Source organism: Capricornis sumatraensis, chromosome 9 (genome assembly GCF_032405125.1).
Source record: "Capricornis sumatraensis isolate serow.1 chromosome 9, serow.2, whole genome shotgun sequence".
Taxonomy (NCBI): domain Eukaryota; kingdom Metazoa; phylum Chordata; class Mammalia; order Artiodactyla; family Bovidae; genus Capricornis; species Capricornis sumatraensis.
Window position 1 is genome coordinate 80,231,702 of NC_091077.1, and position 19,733 is coordinate 80,251,434.

Consider the following 19,733-nt stretch of genomic DNA (forward strand, 5'->3'; position numbering starts at 1 on the left):
CACTCCCAAAAGATGTCCTTTTCATTATAGGGGACTGGAATGCAAAAGTAGGAAGGCAAGAAACACCTGGAGTAGCAGGCAAATTTGACCTTGGAGTACAGAATGAAGCAGGGCAAAGGCTAATAGAGTTTTGCTAAGAGAATGCACTGGTCATAGCAAACACCTTCTTTCAACAACACAAGAGAAGACTACATGGACATCACCAGATGGTCGACACTGAAATCAGATTGATTGTATTCTTTGCAGCCAAAGATGGAGAAGCTCTATACAGTCAGCAAACACAAGACTAGGGGCTGACTTTGGCTCAGATCATGAAGTCCTTATTGCCAAATTTTCTTTCTTACTTACTTCGCTCAGTATAATAGGCTGTAGTTTCATCCGTCTCATTAAAACTGATTCAAATTCATTCTTTTTTAATAGCTGAGTAATATTCCATTGTATATATGTACCACAGCTTTCTTGTCCATTGATGGACATCTAGGTTGCTTCCATGTCCTGGCTATTATAAACAGTGCTGCAATGAACACTGGGGTACACGTGTCCCTTTCAATTCTGGTTCCCTCAGTGTGTATGCCCAGCAGTGGGATTGCTGTGTCATATGGCAGTTCTATTTCCAGCTTTTTGAGGAATCTCCTCACTGTTCTCTATAAGTGGCTGTACTAGTTTGCATTCCCACCAACAGTGTTAAGAGGGTTCCTTTTTCTCCACACCCTCTCCAGCATTTATTATTTATAGACTTTTTGATAGCAGCCATTCTGACTGGCATGAGATGGTACCTCATTGTGGTTTTGACTTGCATTTCTCTGATAATGAGTGATGTTGAGCATCTTTTCATGTGTTTGTTAGCCATCTGTATGTCTTCTTTGGAGAAATGTCTGTTTAGTTCTTTGGCCCATTTTTTGATTGGGTCATTTATTTTTCTGGAATTGAGCTGAAGGAGCTGCTCGTATGTTTTTGAGATTAATTCTTTATCAGTTGCTTCATTTACTATTATTTTCTCCCATTCTGAAGGCTGTCTTTTCAAAAGCTTGGTAGTTTGTAGCCTCTTTCTATTGTCTGTTGCTTCTATTGATTCTTACTTATCTGGCTTCTTTTTATACTGGCATAAGAAGATATGTATACACACACACACACACACACACACACACTTACTTGTGCTTGTGTTTGTGCTTAGTCACTCAGTTGTGTCCAACTCTTTGTGACCCCCATGGCCTGTAGCCCCCACCAGGCTTCTCTGTCCATGGGGATTCTCCATTCTCCAGGCAAGAATACTAGAGTGGTTGCCATGCCATCCTCCAGGGGATCTTCCCAACCCAGGGATCAAACCTGTGTCTCCTGCATTGCACGTGAATTCTTTACCATCTGGGACACACACACACACACACACACATAAATAATAGAATGTTACTCTGTCATAAAAAAGAATGAAATACTGTATTGCCATTTTCACCAATATGAATGGAGCTACAGAATATTATATGTAGTGACAAATACTTTATGATGTTACATATATGTGTGATCTAAAAACCGTACAAATGAATCTATATATAAAATAGAAACAGACTCATAGAAAGCAAACTTATGGTTACCAAAGGGAAAGGTTTGATAGCACAGTGAATTATATTTAAAATTTTGTAATAATTTATAATGAAACATAATATGAAAAAAAAAAACCTGAATCACTTTACTTCTGAAACTAACAAATGTAGTTGATGTCAACTGTACTTCAGTTAAATAAATAGTATGAGTACTAACGTGAAGGTACCTTCTCCTGAAGAATATTTTTGTTCACTTTTGCCAGATTCTTGGTGGTATTACCAGTCTGGGACTGTCTTAAATTTAAGTTCAGTTTTGACATGTTTCAGTTCATCCAAATGATACTAACCTAGACTACAAATTTACCCTTACTATGAGGCCAGCTCATTTTTGCAGAAGATTCTTCTGGCATATCTTTTTAGTGCAAGTTTGACTGCTGGATTATTTCTTTGGATTCTTGTTTTCATTTTGATTCTCATATAGTTTTTTCTTACCATTTTGTTAGTCCTTTGATACTTGTGACAACATATTTTTATGGTTTGTTTGGCTTTTTAAATTGTCCCCAGTGGGAGGGATGGTCTGGAAGTACCCATTCCCATTATTGTCAAAAACAGAAATCACATTCATGCTCTTTTCAATGACTTAGGTTTGTGGCCTGAACCAATAATGGAAGGTAGCTGTCAGGAAATTGTTCTGTCTAATATTCTGAAAGGGGTAAATTGTCTCTTGGTAAAATGATGCCTCTTTTGAATATGAGTAATAAAAATCCTTAAAAACTGATTGGGTGATTTACAGTTTGCAACTAAGTAAGTATTCAGAATAGCTGTTTACAATGTAATTTCGTAAATAAACCCTTTCATGGTCTGTAAGGTTTTGAGCATGATGTTTGCAGATGGCATCTTACTACCTCTCATTACCTCTCAGAAAGAAGTTATTCCTTCTTTTCTCCTCTCTCCCTCCCTTGTATAATCCATCACAACTCCTGTTTACTTTACCTGTGTAATATCTTTTGAAACTATGTGCTCTTTTCACTGGTATATCCTCTGCTTGGGTTCAGATCATCAGTGCCACTCCCCTGGATTCCTGAAGCTGCCAATTAGCCGTTGACTCCCCTTGCTTTGAGGACTAAGTCAGAGCTCCTGTGTGGCCTGCATTATTCACGTGACCAAGTTCCTGTTCCGCTTTCTAGCTCCTACTGTTACACTTTCACTCTCCATCTTTTTTTTTTTTTTTTTTTATTTGACTGTGCTGGGCCTTAGGGCATGTGGGATCTTCAGTCTTTGTTGCAGCGGTGGGGTCTTTAGTTGCAGTGTGCGGGGGCTTTAGTTGCAGCATATGGGATCTAGTTCCCTGACCAGGGATCAAACCCAGGCCCCCTGCGTTTGGAGTGCCAAGTATCAGCCCCTGGACCACCAGGGAAGTCCCTCCTTCTTCTGTTTATGCAATTGGTGCTTTATAAACACTCAGTAATTGTTCATTGAGTGAATAAGTGAATAGTGTATGTGAAAGGTAAAGCTAGGTAGATTCAAGAAATGGTTAGGCCCTAGGAGAAGGCCTGTGACTCATGTTGGTTTCTACCAGAAAGCTGTTTAGGTAGTTGATTTAGCCATATTGTATGACCAATGTGTTAATGTCTGAATTTAATTTACTCATTTTATATTATCTTTAGAGCTAACCTTTCAGTAAAAAATCAGAACCAACTACCAAAACACCCCCAACTTTTCCCCAGTAGTTTATCTCTTTCCCTCCAAATAAACTTATATTAGGATAATAGAGGCATCTTCCACAAATAGCAACCAGTAGGTACAGACTGATCACTTGTCCTTACTGTGGCAGTGGCTGTAGGCGATACACTGTGTTGCAGTAACAGCCCCACACAGCAGATACTAACGTCATCACTCCATTGATTTTCAAATGTGAAGGACTCTAGTGACACCCACATTTAATTGTTGGATCTTTGGTGATAAAGGAGAATCTTTGTCATCTCCAGGACCTTAGATTCATTATTTGTTTTGTCATATGGAATGAAATGAATGACCCAGGTGTTCTCTTTTTCATTTGTTTAGAATGTATCCTGTGGTATGACCAATTGTAGAGTACCATAGGACATCTTGGAAGAATAATGTATTTATCATCGTTTAATTGGCAGTGCTATTTCCTGTTTTGTTGATCTCTCTCACTGACTGGTTCCCTGATAGCTCAGCAGTAAAGAATCCACCTTACAATGCAGAAGACACGCGTTTGATCCCTGGGTCAGGAAGATTCCCTGCAGGAGGAAATGGCAATCCATTCCAGTATTCTTGCCTGAAAAATCCCATGGTCAGAGGAGCCTGTTGGGCTATACAGTCCAAAGGGTTGCAGAGAGTCACATGATTGAGTGATTGAGCACACTCATTGACTGCATCAAAATAATTGTTTTCTATTCTGGTGGTCTGACCTATTATTTTATTACAGTTATTTAGAAAGTCTTATACCCACCAATTAGAGAACAGTTCTGAGATACACCAAAAAACTTGATTGGAAGTCATTTTTACTGATTTGCCTTCTGATCTGCTTATTGGAGTTAAAAGTGGAAGTATGGCCTCCCCAGTGATGAGAAATTCATGATAAATAGTGCCTCACACCCTCTCCAGTTCTCCCTGACTGGGTTAGACATTTGTAGTTGGTTATGGCATTGTTTCTTAATGTGCCTCCTATCAAGTCTCAGCACAGTATTTCAGGTCACTACTACCAGTCAGATTTAGCACTTAAGATGCTAGGACTGGCCTTTCTTGTGTAATCCTTTCTTGTTCGCTTTGCACAAAATACTGTTTTGTATCTATGCCTAGAGGCTTGTCTAAACATAGTTATATCCCAGCTTGTGTTTTGGGTGTTGTTTCTCCCTCCCCTGTGCTGTTCTTTGCGGTACCTACCAAACAAATTTCATAACCAAATAAAGGTGTCTGTGGCTTCCCTGGTGGCTCACTTGCCGAAGAAATCTGCCTGCAGTGCAGGAGACTACCTGCAGTAGAGGAGACCAGAGTTCAATCCCTGGGTCGGGAAGTTCCCCTGGAGAAGAAAATGGCCACCCGCTCCAGTACTCTTGCCTGGAAAATCCCATGGACAGAGGAGCCTGGCAGGCTACAGTCCATAGGGTTGCAAAGAGCAGAACAAGATTGAGTGACTACATTGCCACTAAAGGTGTCTGTTACAATAGTGGTGGTAACAGCTAACGAGTATTGAGTAGTTATTGTGTGTCAGGCAGTCTGCTAAGTGCTAAATATGTATTATTTCATTGAAGTCTTATAACAATTCTATATGAGTGAGGGACCATTATTATTCCCATTTTATAGAGGGAGAAGCTAGGGCAAGTCTATATAACTGGTAAATGAAAGAACCTGGATTTGAACTGAGGTTATTTCTCTTCTAAGCTCAAGCGCTTTACCTCTGAGCTGTTAACCTCCCTAACAAGTGAAGGCTGGGTTAATGTGAAAATGATTCAGAACCAGGTTTTGTCTGTGCTATCACAATGCTAAAATAAAAGCCACTACCTGTATATTTTCCAAGAAAATATTTTTTTAAAAAGTCTTTTGGAAGACTTCATAAATATGATTTAAGTTTTTATTAACCTCTTTTGCTTTTATCTTTCCATATCTCAGACAACCTTTATAATTTTTGAGAGAGGAGCTCTCTGGCTGTCTTATACATTCACAGATGGCATTATTTTATCTGTCCTCATACCATCTGCAGCATCAACTTAGTCTGTTTCAACTGGTGTCTTCTTTCATTTGTGCAGGAGTGAGCTATTAAAATAAAACTTTATATTTCTGTAGCATTTGGGGGTAAACGTTGTGATAAAATAAATCAATGTTTTACCCTAACAATCTTAATTTAATTTTTTCACCTCATCTTGATTTATTTTATATGTAGTCTTCAAAATTCAGTTGATTTCAGCAGCTACTTATTGATTATGTATCATGATCAGTTACGCTATTGGAGAAATGATCCCCATTCTCACAGAGCTTAGGACTTCCCAGGTGGCTCAGTGGTGAAGAATCTGTCTTTCAATGCAGGAGACTCAGGAGATGTGGGTTCTATCCCTAGGTCGGGAAGATCCCCTGGAGGGGGAAATGGCAACCCACTACAGTATTCTTGCCTGGAAAAATCCCATGAGTAGAGGTGCCTGGTGGGCTACAAGTCGATGGGGTCACAAAGAGTAGGATATGACTGACCACAAACAGACTCTCACACTCACTGAGCTTACTGTCGAGCGGTGAAGACAGTCGAGACGTAAATATGGTTGTAAGTTTCACTATAGAAAGAAAACAGAGTTGTATGGAAAAGGATGGCAAAGGATGAAATCTAGTTCTAGTGAGTCTAGAAAGCCCTTTCAGAGGAAGAATGAGAAGGAGTTTGCAAAACAAAGTGGAAGGTGGTAGGCAGGAGGAAAAGGGAAACCAGTCTTCAAGGCAGAGTGAGGAGCAGGTGAGAAAGTCGTGATGTCAGAGAACTTGAGTGACCAAGATGTTGGAAGAAGATCAGTCCGACTGAAACTTAGAGTGAGAGGAAGAGAGGAGCAGGCGATCTCAGATGAGACTTGTGAGGCAAGCAGGTCATTTAAGGATCCTGGATTTGAATCTAAGATTAATGGGAAGTCATTGATCAACATTCAGAAAACGAAGATCATGGCATCTGGTCCCATCACTACATGGGAAATAGATGGGGAAACAGTGGAAACAGTGTCAGACTTTATTTTTGGGGGCTCCAAAATCACTGCAGATGGTGACTGCAGCCACGAAATTAAAAGATGCTTAACTCCTTGGACAGAAAGTTATGACCAACCTAGATAGCATATTGAAAAGCAGAGACATTATTTTGTCAACAAAGGTCCATCTAGTCAAGGCTATGGTTTTTCCAGTGGTCATGTATGGATGTAGAGTTGGACTGTGAAGAAAGCTGAGTGCCGAAGAATTGATGCTTTTGAACTGTGGTGTTGGAGAAAACTCTTGAGAGTCCCTAGGACTACAAGGAGATCCAACCAGTCCATTCTGAAGGAGATCAGCCCTGGGATTTCTTTGGAAGGAATGATGCTAAAGCTGAAACTCCAGTACTTTGGCTATCTCATGCGAAGAGTTGACTCATTGAAAAAGACTCTGATGCTGGGAGGGATTGGGGGCAGGAGGAGAAGGGGACGACAGAGGATGAGATGGCTGGATGGCATCACTGACTCGATGGACCTGAGTCTGAGTGAACTCCAGGAGTTGGTGATGGACAGGGAGGCCTGGCTTGCTGTGATTCATGGGGTCTCAAAGAGTCGGACATGACTGAGCGACTGAACTGAACTGAACTGAACTGATTGATGAGCTTAAGGCAGAAGTAAGGCATGAACAGGTTTGGGTTCTAGGAAGACTGCTCAGGCTGTGCTGTGGAGAATGGATTGGGAAAAGGGACAGAGGTGGGTGTGAGGAGAAAATTTCGGAGGCTGATTTGGTAGAACACTTCTCTTTGTTTTCACAAAGAGAGAGAGTCATATTTCCTTAGACTAGTGTAGAGGCAATAGAATGGAAAAAACTGAAGAGATTTAAGAGGCCACAGCATTGAGAATGGAAGAATCAGCCTGTGTGTCTGCAAAATTCTGGCTTGTTCTACTTTTTCATGCGAAACCAAATGCCTGTTCTACGCAGCAGAGGATGAACTAGAGAAAAATGGAACAAAAAATGATAGCTGAAGTTAGCCTCTGCTTTGTGAACAAGCTTGACTTCACAGCATAGTTATAGGAATGTGGTGTTGTGTTCAGTCACTTCAGTCATGTCTGACTCTTTTGCAATCTTATGGAGTGTGAGGGCATCAGGCTCCTCTGTCCATGGGATTCTCCAGGCAAGAATATTGGAGTGGGTTGCCATTTCCTCCTCCAGGGTGTCTTCCTGACCCAGGAATCAAGCCTATATCTCCTGTGTCTCCTGCATTGTAGGCGGATTCTTTACCCACTGAGCCACCTGGAAACCCCAATTATAGGGGTAAGAAAGATAAAAACTCTCAGTTAATTGTAAAACAGTTTTAATAGTCATCTAGGCAGGATTCTGATGTCAGGTTGCCCTTTACATCAGTGCATGTGATATCGAAAGAATTTTGATAGAGTGCATTCTGTAGCTGATGTCCCCATTTTCCCCCAAATGTCAGTTCGTTTTTTTATTTGGTTGCTTGTTGTCATTCATTCATTGATCGAAAAGAACATTTACTGAGGGCCCATTTTCTACTAGATATGTTTACTTATTTCAGTTTTTTCACATATGGCCATTATACCTAGTGTAGGCCTTTGACATGTATAGGTGCTGGATGGGTTTTATCTCATTTGGGACACATTAGTCAAGTTTCCATGTTGAGTTGACAGTCTCACCATTTCTTTCCAAGTGACCCATCACTTAAGGTGTAGCCATTGATAAAATGCTGCAATCCTGGTCTCCCATGTCTCGTGATGTTTTTTAAAAATTTGTTTTGTAGTTGAATTACAATATAGAGTTAATTATTGCTGTACAGTAAGGTGATTCAGTTTATATATATATATATATATATACACACACACACACATTCATTTCATATTCTTTTCATATTCTTTTCTGTTATGTAATTTATCACCTGATATTGAGTATAGTTTCCTGAGGTCCTAATGTTTTATCCTCTGACCTTTCTATTAGGGCTTCCAATCTCTGCCCAGGCTCACTGTGCCTAAGTCCCATTTCGATCAAACATATGATCAATTCAGCTACCACCACTGAGACTTCTCCCAAAGCAGCTGATTGGCTGAATGAAGTGATTTTTGACCGAGATGGTCAGTTATTTCAGTCAGAGTAGAAAATCCACTGTAGATTTTTTGTAGTGAGCAAAAAAATCCATTTGCTCACTGTAGATCCATTATATTAACCAGGTAATAAAAGCAAGAGTAGCAAATTCTCCATCTCATTGGTTTAAATACAAAAGAAATGGTTGTTTTTTGCTAATGAAAAGTTCATTTGATAGAGGATGTGGGGTGGAAGGTTTTCTGCTCTACTCACAGACTCACGCTGATGGAGTCAACAGGTGAGGTGGCTCACAGAATAGCCCTGGGCTCAACATCTAGTTGGCAAAGGAGACAGTGAATGTGAAATACTGCAGGAGGTTTTATGGACCATGACTAGAAGTGATATAATCCTTCCTACATGTATTTCATTGGGTAGAACTTGGATACGTGGCTATACCTCACTGCAGGGGAGGCTGGGAAGTGTAGTCTGTGTGTTTGTTCTGGAGGAAGGAAAACTTACGGAGCCCATCTTTACCCCATCTGTTTAATGACTTTCGTAGTGTGGTACCTGGTCTTTGATTCCAGTGATAAGGGGCAGAGAAGGGCTGCAGGTGTGGATGAAATCTCCTTTGTGCTTTTCTAAGTGGCTGCTGTCACAGTACTGGGCTTTAGAGTGGGAAATGCCTACATTCTGAGTTCCTAACTTATCTGATCATTGCCATTTCTCTGTTCCCACAGGGAAATAAATGCTCGACTTGATGCTGTATCTGAAGTTCTCCACTCAGAATCCAGTGTGTTTGGTCAGATAGAAAATCATCTACGTAAATTGCCTGACATAGAGAGAGGACTCTGTAGCATTTATCACAAAAAAGTAAGTGTGATAGAAATCACATCTTTTAAAACTGTTGATTTTCTTCAGCTTGAGGATGGAGTGAAGTTGCTCAGTTGCATCTGACTTTTTGTGATCCCATGGACTGTAGCTTACCAGGCTCCTCCATCCATGGAATTTTCCAGGCACGAGTACTGGAGTAGGTTGCCGTTTCCTTCTCCAGGGTATCTTCCTGACCCAGGGATCAAACCCAGGTCTCCCTCATTGCAGGCAGACGCTTTACCCTCTGAGCCACCAGGGGATACCAGATATTAATAGGAAACATCACAGAGCTTTATTATTATTTTATTTTGTAAAATCTTACAGATAACATAAGAGAATCCTTAGAGATTTTAATTGCACAAACTGAGGTTATTCCAATTTTTGCATTATTTGCCCACTTCTGTTAACCTCAGCAACATACAGAGGCTGTCCTAATACAAGATATTCTCCTATTTCATCCTCAAAGTATGGACCACCATCAAAGTAAGGAGTTTACTTAGACTAGCTACTTTAAGAAGAGATGCCTTATTTCTTTTGACCTCACAACAACTTCTTATTTGACTTAACCAAAGCAAAAATCTGCTTGTAAAATATTTGTGGTATTATTAATATGCAGACAAGTTTGGATATTGAAGCTAAGTAAAACACATTAATTTGATTTTCATCACCTAAGCTTTCCATTTTAAATCATAACAGTAACAAGTGAGATTTGTTAGAGAAATAATTTATCTTCAAAATATGCCTAAAATTAAAAAAATTATCAGTTGATGATATTTGTAATTGTTAATAAACTTTTTATAGTGTCTTACCTACTACAGAAGTCATTCACATATGTTAAACTCTTTGTTGTAAAAAAAAACTTTGTGAGGTTGAGAAGATTTATTACTTTCTTACTGGCGGGAAATTATGTATATTGCTGTCTTTATATAATGCTATGACAACTTGCATTACCTTGGCTAAAATGATGCTAAGAGGAGGGTTAATAACTTACTCATAAGTGATGAAATTCATATTTAAACTAGGGTCCTTGACTGGGTTTTAGTGGCTTACATTTTTGGACACTACCATTTTTGATGTAGCAGCAGTTTTGAATACTATTGAATCTTTTTTCCTGGCTGTCCCTATGTAAGCAACTTTTATTTTTTGCCCAAATGTAAATCCTTGCCAATTTAATAATTTTTTTAGAACAGTTTTTATAAATTTATTTTATTTATTTTTTCTTTTCTTTTCTTTTTTTTTTACTGGGCTTTGGTGATGGACAGGGAGGCCTGGCGTGCTGCGATTCATGGGGTCGCAGAGTCAGACACGACTGAGCAACTGAACTGAACTGAACTGAACTGAGGGGATGGAATGGGGAATACCTCCGTTAACTTATGCCCCACTAGGAAGATGTCCATTCTAACTTTCAGGGGATAGCTTTCGGAGCTTTTTCTTTTTCTTGGAGCCACTGCTCTTGCTGGCAGCAGCCTCTTCAGGTCCACTGCTGAGTGGCTCCTCTTTGGAAGACAGTTTCTGCTTTTCCTTGAGGATCCCCTTTTTTTCTGAGTCATCCGGGTCAGTAACTTGTTTCTCTTTGGGAGAAGATTTCTTCCTCTTGGGAAGACTTCCAGTACCAGCTGTCTCTTCAAGATCACTACTAACTAGCTCTTCCTTGGAAAAAGATTTCTCTTTCTTGGGTTTGGGAAAAGACGCAGATTCTCCTGAAGAGCCTCCTGGGGCTTTTGCTTTTGCTTCTTTTTGGGTCTTTCACTGGTCTCCTCACACTCCTCCGGGGCACTGCTATTTTCTGAAGAAGCCAGGGCAATTGCAGCCAGCCTTTTCTTTTCCTTCAAGCATTTCTTCTGTTTCTCCAGCTTGCTAGTAATCTCAGCAGCCGCTTCCTCTGCCTGAACCACTGCCTCCTTCATGACATCCAGATTCTTTCGGGGAATCTCTCCAGTATAATAGGACAGCCGCTCCTCAACTTGTTCTCGAAGCTTCTCCCCCAAAACACTGGTGGGCACCTCAGAGAAGCAATCAATTTGTGAGGCAATACTGCATTTGTTTGCCAGGTATTGGGAGATGTGACCTTTGTTTTAGAACAGTTTTTATGTGCCCAAACTTTTAGTTCAGTTCAGTCACTCAGTTGTGTCCGACTCTTTGTGACCCCATAGATTTCAGCATGCCAGGCTTCCCTGTCCATCACCAACTCCCGGAGCTTACTCAAGCTCATGTCTATAGAGTTGGTGATGCCATCCAACCATCTCATCTTCTGTCATCCCCTTTCTCTCCTGCCTTCAATCTTTCCCAGCATCAGGATCTTTTCAGATGAGTCAGTTCTTTGGACCAGGTGGCCAAAGTATTGGAGTTTCAGCTTCAGCATCAGTCCTTCCAATGACTATTCAGGACTGATTTCCTTTAGGATGGACTGGTTGGATCTCCTTGCAGTCCAAGGGACTCTCAAGAGTCTTCTCCAACACCACAGTTCAAAAGCACCAGTTCTTCAGTGCTCAGCTTTCTTTATACCCCAACTCTCACATCCATACATGACTACTGGAAAAACCTTAGCTGTGACCAATTTTCTATTAGTCTTTACCTTTTTAAGCCTTTTTCCTTTACAGTGTTTTACTGGAATAATAACTACTGCTTCTGAAAATACTTGCAGTGCCCAGGAGGACTTACGTAACTGTTCCATATGCTTCAGCTAAATTTGAAAAGAAAGAAAAAGTCAAAATTGGGAAATACTGATCCCTAGGGAAAAAATGTATGCCTTGGTTATGGGGTTGGCATCTATTGTTCCATTGCTTGATGCACTGTGTTCGAGTTGTTGTTTTTTTTTTCCCCCCCAAGACTTTTAAAAAAAACCTTTATTTATTTATTTTTATTTTGGAATGCGCTGGGTGTTCGCTGCAGCATAGGCTTTTCTCTAGTGGCCACAAGGAGGGGCTGCTGTCTAGCTGCAGGGCCCAGGCTCCCATTGCAGTGGCCTCTCTTGTTGCAGAGCAGGGTGCGTGGGCTTCAGTAGTTGTGGCCCCTGGGCTCTAGAGCACAGGCTCAATAATTGTGGTGCATGGGCTTAGCTACTCTGCAGCATGTGGGATCTTTCTGGATTAGGGATTGAACCCGTGTCTCTTGCATCAACAGGAGAACCCCTCACCACGGAGACACCAGGGAAGCCCAAGATTATTTTTTTTTGATGTGTACTATGTTTAAAGTCTTTACTAAATTTGTTACGATACTGTTTTTATCTTTTGGTTTTGTGGCCATGAGGCATGTGAGATCTCAGCCCCCCAACCAGAGATCTAGCCCATACCCCCGGCTTTGGCAGGTGAAGTCTTAACCACTGGCCTGCCAGGGAAGTTGCTGAGTTTCTGTTTTGCTGGCAAGAGTAGAGGCTGTTCCGGTTGTAGGAAGTATTATGGTTGGCATTTTTGAGGTTACAGAATGGATGACATACCATCTGTTATTTTGTTTTCGACCTTGACCCAGTGGCTGATAATCCATGCTTGTTACCCTTCATTAAGCAGCAGATCTCTAAACACATTGCTTTCACTACTAACAAGGATTCACTGACAGATGTTAGAGATTTTTGTTTTTCTCAAAAGAAGATAGGAGCAAAGCTGAAAAATTATCAATGGCTAATCAAAAGAGCTGAATCATAGTATCCATGGCATTAAGATGGCATCATCATTTATTACTGTGGTGATTTCTATTATGCCTTCCTGCTTCTCTTTAAACTGTACTTTATTATTTGCATTTCATAAAGTTTGTATACTTATAAAAGTTTAAAACTCTGGTAAATGTCAGAATCTTAATTTTTTAAACTGAGGTATAATTGATGTCCAACGTTATTTTAGTTTCAGGTTTATAACATAAGGATTCAATATAGATGATCACCACAGTAAGTCTCTAGTTAGCATCCTTTACTACGTAAAGTTGCAAAGCTTTTTTGTGTCTCTTGATGAGAAAGAGCTCTTAAGATCTACTCTTCAGCAACTTTCAAATACACACAATGCAGTATTAGTAACTGTGGTTGCCATGCCATTACATCACCAGGACTTATTACAACTGGAAGTTTGTACCTTTTGACCATCTTTACCCATTTTGCCTACATAACCATGTTCCACAACCCCTAATATGTGCTCTATATCTATTAATTCAGGTTTTTTGTTTGGTTTTTCAGATTCCACATCCAAGTGAGATCATGCAGAATAGAATCTAATTTCTTTTAAAAGCAACCAATATGCAGAACAGGAATGACTTTTTAGACTTTCAGCTTATACTGATGAAACTTGTGACTCACTCAGAAGTTGTTCCTTTCTTGCTGTTTTAGTGTTTGTACAAGAATATGCCTAAGGATTGATTTGAAAAGTGGAGATTACAAATGATTTGATATAGACCAACTTTAGGAAGTCTGAATGCTTTAAACCACATTTTTATAGATTAGTTAGCTGGCTCTTGGAGCATACCGTAAAACACATATCTATTCTTTATCATTAGATTACTCTAAATAAGCTTCTGCTGTATGCACCAAATGGTGAGTGATATCCTGGGTACAGATTGTGCCAATTTTGTGAAATTCAGAAAATGTTAAGGAACATTGTTTGAACATTGTGGAAGTGGTAGGCTTAGGCCATCTGGCTGTGTGGAAAGTGCTGCGGAATAGGCACAAATAGGTATTTTTATGATGATAATAATAGAGGATACCAAGTGGGCCAACTCTGAAATAAACATTTCTTTTGATAGTAAGACTTCAAATTTAAATCTTAGAAAATAGTGCTAGTGATAGGAGTTCACATTAACTGCTCAATAACTATAATAACTTTTGTAAGAAAATGATACATAACTGCTAAGGGTGTAGCACTTAGTAAATGTTGAAAAGAGAGGGTTTCCAGACTTTGTAGGTTTTATAGTTAATTTCTTAGCTAGACTGCTGGAAGCCCAACTCCATGTTTTCCGTGTGGAGCTTAGGTTGGGGTTCTTCCAGTCCTGTGATCCGCCTCTGCACTTGCGCATGTATTCTCAAGCACTTCCACAGAGAAGCTGCTGCCAGAAATGGGGTCGAACATGAGTGACTTCAAGAGCAACTGTTTTACCCTTCTTCTCAGCTTTCTTATGACTCCGCTGAGTCATTTTTCTTAAGAAATTTGAGAGCAGCCTGCCCTGGGCACTTAGGACTTGGTTGCAAGCATTCCTGGCTTTCACCTTATTTCTGTTGCTCACTTAAACTTGATATCATATCTAAGCATGAACAACCAATTCCTTTTTTTTTTTCTTTTTTGCTTATCAAATTGCAATAATTATGAGATTATTTTTTATTGAAAATGTTTATTTTTGGCCCTTTACTTTTACTAGAGTATACCATTAAGTAACTTGAGTTCAATTCTAGGCTATAAATTATTTCCAGGCTCCATATTTATACAAACAGTGCAGTTTCCTGTATGTATCTTTCCCAGTGAGCCACGGCCTTTCTGGAAATGAGGTGCTTTATGATACATTCTGAACTCACCATTTGTTCAGTTGAACCTAGTTTCTTTTTTTTTTGGTCCAGTTTTCTTCATTTCTTATAAGTAATTATCTTTCTAAATATGTTCTTAACATTCATCCATTATATATATATATACATATATATACTATTTATGGTGTGTACTTACCATTAACTTAAACTTGCATTGTCCTCTCATATCAAGGTATTCATTTTCATCAAATATTCTTGTTCATTTCATGTTCTTGAGCCTTCCTGCCTGATTCAGCCTGGACTTGTTGCCTGCTATACTCGTTGAATAGCTATCTTTTTAGATTCCCTTTATTTCCCTTGAATTGAATCTTCTGTTTTCTGTACTTCATGACTTCCTCTTGGTTCATTCCTCCATTTTGGTGGGGTACATTCTCTGGAGGCATCCTGAGAAAGGGTATTAGGAGTAAGTTTTGAAACACTGATGTCTGGAAATGTCTTTGTTTTACTCTCACATTTGATTGGTAGTTTGGTTGAGTGTAAAATTCTAGGTTGTAAATTATTTTCCTTTAGAATTTTGTGCTGTCTTTTTCAACAGCTTCTACTATTATTTTTAAACAGTCTGAAGTCGTACTGGTTCCCGATTCTTTGTGTGACCTTCTTTTGTTGTGGTGGTGGTTTTTTCTCTCCTTCTAGAAATGGAAGATTGTGTCTTTTGTCTCCAACGTTTTAAAATTTCATGATGATCAGCTGCGATTTGGTTCTGTTTTAATTCATTGTATTGGAGATTTTCAATCTGGCAACCAAGTTCTAGGAAATTTTTCTGAATTATTATTTAAAGTTTGGATGTGTAATTCTAAATTCAAAATTATTACTTTTTATTGAAGTATAGTTGATTTACAATGTTGTGTTAATTTCTGCTGTACAGAAAGGTGATTCAGTGGTATATATACTCACATTCTTTTTTTATATATTCTTTTCCTTTATGGTTTATCACAGGATATTGACTATAATCCCTGCGCGATACAGTAGGACCTTGTTTTTTATCCATTCTACATATAATAGCTTCCATCTGCTAATCCCAAACTCTAATCCATCCCTCTTCCAGGCCCCCTCCTCCTCAGCAACCACAAGTCTGTTCTCTACATCATGAATCTGTTTTTATTTTATAGATAAGTTCATTTGTAGGCAATGGCACCCCACTCCAGTACTCTTGCCTGGAAAATCCCATGGATGGAGGAGCGTGGTGGGCTGCAGTCCATGGGGTCGCTAAGAGTCGGACACGACTGAGCGACTTCACTTTCACTTTTCACTTTCATGCATTGGAGAAGGAAATGGCAACCCACTCCAGTATTCTTGCCTGGAAAATCCCAGGGACGGGGGAGCCTGGCGGGCTGCCTTCTATGGGGTCGCACAGAGTTGGACACGACTGAAGCGACTTAGCAGCAGCAGCAGCAGCAGCAAGTTCATTTGTGTCATATTTTAGATTCCACATAAAAGTGATATCATACGGTATTTGTCTTTCTCTTTCTGACTTCACTTAGTATGATAGTCTCTAGATCCATCTGTGTTGCTGCAAAGTGGCATTATGTCATTTTTTTAATGGTAAGTAGTATTTCATTGTATATATATGACATACCTCTGAATTTTTTTTTGATAATTTATCTCCTTTTTATAGCTCTATTATTTGAGTTTTTGAATATTCTGGACTGATTATCGATCTTTCTTCTGTGTTACCCATCTCTTTACCCTTTTGCTTTACCTTCTTGGAAATTTTATTACCTTGATTTTCTACCTCTTTTGTTAAAATTTTCATTTCTACTATCATAGTTTATTTTTTATTTTTTTAGTTTTTTATTTTTATTTTTTCATTTTAAAGAATTTTATTATAGGATGTTAATATTTAGGACACCTTCAGAGCACCTTATTCTTCTAATCAGATTTTTGGTAACTGGTTTTAAAGTGTTACTTGAGTATTTTTCCTCATACTGGCTTTCAGGCAAAAGTACTACTTGGTGCTTGTTTAAGAGATGTTAATTTGATTAAACAGTTTAGCCTTAATAACCTGAGACATCAATCCATGGATACCTTCTATGGTAGTTTTACAGCTGTCTCGTGTAGCTTTGGCAAGTTTGTCTTCTGACTTTCGGTCATGTGTTTCTAAACCCAACATGAAACTTCCTCGTCCCAGCTGCGCTTCTGACTGTTCTAATTTTTCAGACAAATCAAAGACCTGACCGGTGGTATAGTCTGCATTCGTAAGCAAGCTAGAGGAACTCAGCGTATTCACCCAGTATTTATTCCACAAAAGCTCAAGCAATTTCCGATCCAAAGAGGATTTGAAATATGAGACTTCTAAGGCATAGTATTGTTTGCAGTGTACACCAAAGTCTTCTATTTTATTAAGTGGGATGGTCTGGTACTCAGAAGGTCCTTCATCTGGAGGGTTATAGCCCTTTGGATATGTCCTGAAGGCTCCAAGATTCACTTTCCCTGCAGATACTGTTCTTGTTGGGTCAATTACCACTGCTACAAATGGTTCCTGGAACTGCTGATTGAGCATCTGAGTACTAACATCAATTCCAGAAAGCAGCAGCCATAGCCAGGGTGGCTATGATACCAGCCAATTGCATTTTCAAGGCGGCCAACCTGTTTAGCATTTTCTATGTATGCAGCCATGTACTCATACGCAGCAGCCTGAGCGTTCACTCGCGTTTCAGTGCCCTCTACTGGCAAAGCAAAGCTGTCCATAATGATCATGGTCTCACCATCCACCTTGCCCAGCATCAAGCCCATCACTTCCAAGTTGCCTCCTGATCTGGCATGCATCCCCATTTTCAGTAGAGCCAATGCTGAGATTTTGCAGTACTTAAAGTAATGGTGATCCTTAGTCCAGGGCTTCGCCGCCAGGATTTCTTGCTGCTGTTTCTTGTCGTATTTGTAGATTTCATCGACACTCTGGGCTTCCTGCATGTTGTTGGCTAGCTCCCACGTTTTCTGGGCCATGCCACTCCCGGAAGCCGCCATCACGGAGGGATCAGATAAGCTGTCGCGTCCACAATCGAGACGCAACTTTATCTTGCTGGGTTTTCGGGCGTGGGTTCCGGACCCACCCCACCGCAGGTGCAAACTCACACTAGGCTCTCGGGGCAGCCATGACACCCAGCACCGGAGATCTTTTATTTTTTTAAATTTTAAAATCTTTAATTCTTACGTGTGTTCCCAAACATGAACCCCCCTCCCACCTCCCTCCCCATAACATCTCTGTGGGTCATCCCCATGCAATTTTTAATTGTTTTCTTGTTCTCTGAATGTTTCTTTTAAAATAACAACATACCATTCTTAATTCATGATTCTCTCTTTATTTCAATATTCTCTGTTTAACAGGATATTGTTAACTTTTTCTTCTACCTGTATAGGTTCCATTCCTTCTGGTATTTGTTGGTTGATTAATTTGTTGTTTATTTTAGTGTTTACATTTCATGTTAGAATCATTTCATGCATCCAGGTTCGATGCATGAGACAGGGTGCTCGGGGCTGGTGCACTGGGATGACCCAGAGGGATGGGATGGGGTGGGAGCTGGGAGGGGGATTCAGGATGGGGAACACATGTACACCCGTGACGGATTCATGTCAATGTATGGCAAAACCACTACAATATTGTAAAGTAATTAGCCTCCAATTAAATAAAATATATTAAAAATCTTTTTAAATCTGTCTGATCATTTTTAGAGACTAAGAAACTAAAATGCTGGTAGTAAGCTCTGTGTAGTTGGATGTGGCTTGCAGATTATGAGGTAAACTGTTGTGTGAACTTGATGGTCCATTTATGGGGAGAATTCCTGCTATATGCTGTCTTTATAATTTTTCTCTTGGGCTTGTGAGATTCCCCAGGGACTCTTTCCGCTTTCTGACTGGCTAACAATGTTCTGTGAGCTCAGTGAGGACAGCTGGGAATCTCAACATTCAGTCTGGAATCATTCTCTAAATCCTTTGCTTTTTGTGGTACTCTCATCCGTCACTGTGCCTGAAGCTGATTCAAATACCTGTGTTTTACCTTCTCCAGAGACTAAAACTACAGTTGACCCTTGAACAACATGAGTGTGAATTGTGCAAGTCCTCTTACAGTAGATTTGTTTCAGTAAATATGTACTACAGTACTACGTGATCCATGGTTGGTTGAATCCATGGATATAGAAACACAGATATGAAGGGCTCACTGTAGAGTTCTATTCAGAGTTTTGACTGTGTGGAGGGTCAGCACCCCTAACCTCCACACATTGTTGAAGGGTCCACTACAGTCTTTGTAGGGTAGGAGAATGGTGGCCCTTTAGTGACATGAGTGCAATTGTGCGGTAGTTTGAGCATTCTTTTGCATTGCCTTTCTTTGGAATTGGAATGAAAACTGACCTTTTCCAGTCCTCTGGCCACTGCTGAGTTTTCCAAACTTGCTAGCATATTGAGTGCAGCACTTTCACAGCATCATCTTTCAGGATTTGAAACAGCTCAACTGGAATTCCATCACCTCCACTAGCTTTGTTCGTAGTGATGCTTTCTAAGGCCCACTTGACTTCACATTCCAAGATGTCTGGCTCTAGATTAGTGATCACATCATCATGATTATCTGGGTCTTGAAGATCTTTTTTGTACAGTTCTTCCGTGTATTCTTGCCATGTCTTCTTAATATCTTCTGCTTCTGTTCGGTCCATACCATTTCTGTCCTTTATTGAGCCCATCTTTGCATGAAATGATCCCTTGATATCTCTAATTTTCTTGAAGAGATCTCTAGTTTTTCCCATTCTGTTGTTTTCCTCTATTTCTACCGCACAATTGCACTCATCTCACATGATAGTAAAGTAATGCTCAAAATTCTCCAAGCCAAACTTCAGCAATATGTGAACCGTGAACTCCCTGATGTTCAAGCTGGTTTTAGAAAAGGCAGAGGAACCAGAGATCAAATTGCCAACATCCGCTGGATCATGGAAAAAGCAAGAGAGTTCCAGAAAAACATCTATTTCTGCTTTCTTGACTATGCCAAAGCCTTTGAGTGTGTGGATCACAATAAACTGTGGAAAATTCTTCAAGAGATGGGAATACCAGACCACCTAACCTGCCTCTTGAAAAATCTGTATGTA

At 39.9% G+C, this 19,733-nt stretch overlaps 1 protein-coding gene and 1 pseudogene across 1 annotated transcript in view; one reads left to right on the forward strand and one right to left on the reverse strand.

Annotated features, from left to right (window-relative positions):
- The window catches only part of MSH3 (mutS homolog 3), a 191,455-nt gene that overhangs the window by 77,720 nt on the left and 94,002 nt on the right, over window positions 1-19,733 (forward strand). The window contains exon 13 of the mRNA XM_068980294.1: window positions 9,032-9,164. Within this exon, the coding sequence (XP_068836395.1) occupies window positions 9,032-9,164 (133 nt within the window). The remainder of the gene's footprint in view (window positions 1-9,031; window positions 9,165-19,733) is intronic.
- LOC138085940 (COP9 signalosome complex subunit 5 pseudogene) lies at window positions 16,565-17,656 on the reverse strand (annotated as a pseudogene).